Source organism: Hyalella azteca, unplaced genomic scaffold (genome assembly GCF_000764305.2).
Source record: "Hyalella azteca isolate HAZT.00-mixed unplaced genomic scaffold, Hazt_2.0.2 contig3540, whole genome shotgun sequence".
NCBI lineage: Eukaryota > Metazoa > Arthropoda > Malacostraca > Amphipoda > Hyalellidae > Hyalella > Hyalella azteca.
Genome location: NW_025933788.1, coordinates 41,589 through 45,682, shown reverse-complemented (window position 1 = coordinate 45,682; position 4,094 = coordinate 41,589). Strand labels below are relative to the sequence as shown.

General features: G+C 39.9%; 1 protein-coding gene across 1 annotated transcript in view; it reads left to right on the top strand.

The window, feature by feature from the left end:
• LOC108670373 (obscurin) overlaps positions 1-4,094 on the top strand; it is a gene marked incomplete at both ends in the record, with an annotated part of 21,722 nt that overhangs the window by 5,389 nt on the left and 12,239 nt on the right. The window contains 2 exon segments of the mRNA XM_018157842.1: positions 1,603-1,778; positions 2,010-2,124. Of these exon segments, the coding sequence (XP_018013331.1) occupies positions 1,603-1,778; positions 2,010-2,124 (291 nt within the window).

Here is a 4,094-nt window from a genome sequence, read left to right as displayed (position 1 = left end):
AAGACGTAAGTTGCGACGTCGTAAGACGTAAGTTGCGACGTCGTAAGACGTAAGTTGCGACGTCGTAAGACGTAAGTTGCGACGTCGTAAGACGTAAGTTGCGTCGTCGTAAGACGTAAGTTGCGACGTCGTAAGACGTAAGTTGCGACGTCGTGAGACGTAAGTTGCGACGTCGTAAGACGTAAGTTGCGACGTCGTAAGACGTCAGGTTCAGCAACCTCGTCAATGAAGCGACGTCCGAGACCGCGCTCGTCGTGAGACGTAAGTTGCGCCGTCGTAAGACGTAAATTACGACGTCATAGGCACGTTATATCATACACGTCGTAGGATGTAAGACGTAAGTTGCGACGTCGTGGGTACGTCATGTTCTATAAATATCCTCAAGATGTTTACATAAATTTTTTTATTTTTTAAAGCTGTTTTTAATTAAAATATTTTATTCGGATTAAAAAGCTGTTTTTTCCGAATACATGTGAAAAAATTTTGCATAGAAACGTCCAGAATTCTAAATGAAAGTAATAATTTTAAGTCATATTGTTCCCTTATGTAAAAAGTAATTATTTTTAAAAGTGTCCACGTTCCTTTTTGCAAAAAAGTCGTTTCAAAGTAGAAACGACTAATTTAATAGTTGCATTATTGCCAGTTTAGAAAAGTCCCCAGGAAAAAAGTCCCCAGTTTATTGCCAGGAAAAGTCCCAGTTTAGAAAAGTCCCCAGTCCCAAAGTCTTCTTCAGCTATGAAACAAATTATTGGTGCATCCCCTTGCGCATATATACATTTTATTTAATTTCTCTGCATTTAACCAAACGTCACTGGGGAAAAATACCAATTTAAATAGGGGACAGAATGCCATTTAAATACACAAATGGGATAAATACCATTTAAATAAGGGATAAATACCATTTAAATAAGGGATAATACCATTTAAATAAGGGATAAATACCATTTAAATAAGGGATAAATACCATTTAAATGAGGGATAAATACCATTTAAATAAGGGACAAATACCATTTAAATAGGGGACAGATACCATTTAAATACATAAATGGGATAAATAATGGGAAAGTTCACCCGCATTTTCCCCACCTCCCCCAGAGGAGCGCAAGGCCCCCCAGATGCGGTCCGCCCCCCAGGNTTATTGTTGACGACGTTCATCTGCTCTGCTTGTGTGTCTCCCTGCTATTCTCTACGGATTAATTTACATTGTTTCTTAATCTGAATTAACCGTGCAATTTATTTATGGGCTGTCTCTTATACACATCTAGATGTGTATAAGAGACAGAGTGTGGGGGGTATCCTGCCCCCCAAGTGTCCTGGTGAGTCCTGCAGGATGGGGTCAAGTGTGGGGCTGTCTCTTATACACATCTAGATGTGTATAAGAGACAGCTATATAACCCACCGTCCCCCCCAGCATGAAAGACGGGCGCGAGGTGGACGGTGGTTTAATAATTATATATTAATTTTTATATACGGTATAATTTTTTTTAATTATTATATTATATTAATTTAAGTAGGATTATTTATTCATTATATATTATATATTTAATTAGACAAAATCAATTATAATATATTTTTTATGTAATCTACCGTCCCGTCCCTCAGGATGAAGGACGGGCGGGAGGTACGTCCCTCGGACGTCGTCAACGCGGGCCTGACGGCGGACGGGCAGTTCTTCCTCGAGTTCCGGCACGTCACGGCCGACGACGCGGGGACGTACTGCGTCGTGGCCGTTAACGACGAGGGACGTACCGAGGCGACCGTTAAGCTCGACGTCACTCGTGAGTGGTGACCGTTAAGCTCGACGTCACTCGTGAGTGGTGACCGTTGTGTCTCTCACTCAGTCAAAAAATAATTAAATGCAAATATTATAATAAATAATAAAAAATACTACAAATATTCAACCATGATATTAAGTAATTAAGATATTATTAAGGACAATAATGAAGTAATTAATTTAATAGATGTTCAATAATTAAATAACTAAATAACATGTATATCCTGCGTCGCAGCGCCCCCCAGCAAGCCTGAGTTCCTGCAGGAGCTCCGCCCCACGAAGGTCATCACAGGATACCCCTGCAGGATGCAGGTCAAGTGTGGGGGGTATCCTGCCCCCCAAGTGTCCTGGTGAGTCCTGCAGGATGGGGGTCAAGTGTGGGGGGTATCCTGCCCCCCAAGTGTCCTGGTGAGTCCTGCAGGATGGGGGTCAAGTGTGGGGGGTATCCTGCCCCCCAAGTGTCCTGGTGAGTCCTGCAGGATGGGGGTCAAGTGTGGGGGGTATCCTGCCCCCCAAGTGTCCTGGTGAGTCCTGCAGGATGGGGGTCAAGTGTGGGGGGTATCCTGCCCCCCAAGTGTCCTGGTGAGTCCTGCAGGATGGGGGTCAAGTGTGGGGGGTATCCTGCCCCCCAAGTGTCCTGGTGAGTCCTGCAGGATGGGGGTCAAGTGTGGGGGGTATCCTGCCCCCCAAGTGTCCTGGTGAGTCCTGCAGGATGGGGGTCAAGTGTGGGGGGTATCCTGCCCCCCAAGTGTCCTGGTGAGTCCTGCAGGATGGGGGTCAAGTGTGGGGGGTATCCTGCCCCCCAAGTGTCCTGGTGAGTCCTGNGGGGCAGGACAGTAAGTAGTGGGGCAGGACAGTAAGTAGTGGGACGGGACAGTAAGTAGTGGGGCAGGACAGTAAGTAGTGGGGCAAGACAGTAAGTAGTGGGACGGGACAGTAAGTAGTGGGGCAAGACAGTAAGTAGTGGGACGGGACAGTAAGTAGTGGGGCAGGACAGTAAGTAGTGGGGCAGGACAGTAAGTAGTGGGGCAGGGCAGTAAGTAGTGGGGCCATTGAATGAAAATTGAAGTTATTTATTCTGTATTTACCATGAAATTGAAATTAAATTAACGTTATATATAATGTTGAATTGGAATCTTTAATTGAATTAAAGAAAAATTAATTTCTTATCGTATATCTCATCTGCAGTTAAGCTATCTGTGTCCCTGGTTAATTTATGGTTTAACCCTAATATATGGTTTAACTTTAATTTATGGTTTAAATATAATTTATGGTTTAACCCTAATATATGGTTTAACTTTAATTTATGGTTTAAATATAATTTATGGTTTAAATATAATTTATGGTTTAACTCTAATTTATGGTTTAACTATAATTCATGGTTCATCCATAATTTATGGTTTAACTTTAATTTATGCTTTAACTTTAATACATGGTTTAACCCTATATTATGTTTAACTCTAATTTATGGTTTACCCATAATTTATGGTTTAACTTTAATTTATAACCCTAAACTTACTCTTTCCTACTTATTATTCCCTCCCTAATATATGTTCACTCTTTGTGTGAAGAATTTCTAGTAAGATCCTTTAGGCTCATACAGGAAAGTATAAGAAGACGCGGATGTTGAGGCGCTTATTAACCGGTTTCTGGTATCGATAAAAAAAACAACTATTAGAAAACATATCTTGATAATAAACCTCTATCATGAAAAATTATACATATAACAAATAATGTACTAAAACTGCTTATTAATAATCTATTCTTACCAAATTACTGGCGGTTCGGCATCTTAAATGCCGGCTCAGAAGTGATGCGGAACCTAGCGCTTGGATTATTATATCATAATTACTATTAGTATCATTATTATTAGTATAATTATAATTATTATTATCATTGTTATTATTATTATAATTTTCATTATTATTGTTATTATTAAAATTATTATTATAAAATTATAAGATGGATTATTATAAAATATGTCCATATATAGGCTGTCTCTTATACACATCTAGATGTGTATAAGAGACAGGCCCAACAGGTACGTAGCGCCGCCCAACAGGTGCGCATTGCTGCTATAGGAAAAAGTGAATCTCAAGATTGGAGCAGTGAGTTGCGGGCTTGAAACCCCAACAAGTTGTAAAATTTTTGCGACGTATAGCTTGAATCAGGCTTGATATGAATGAGTTGAAATGAAGTCATCACTGTTATTTTAAAGTTAAAGTTATTTTAAATGAAGTTATGGCTGTTATTTTAAAGTTAAAGTTATTTTAAATGAAGTTATCGATGTTATTTTAAAGTTAAAGTTATTTTAAATGAA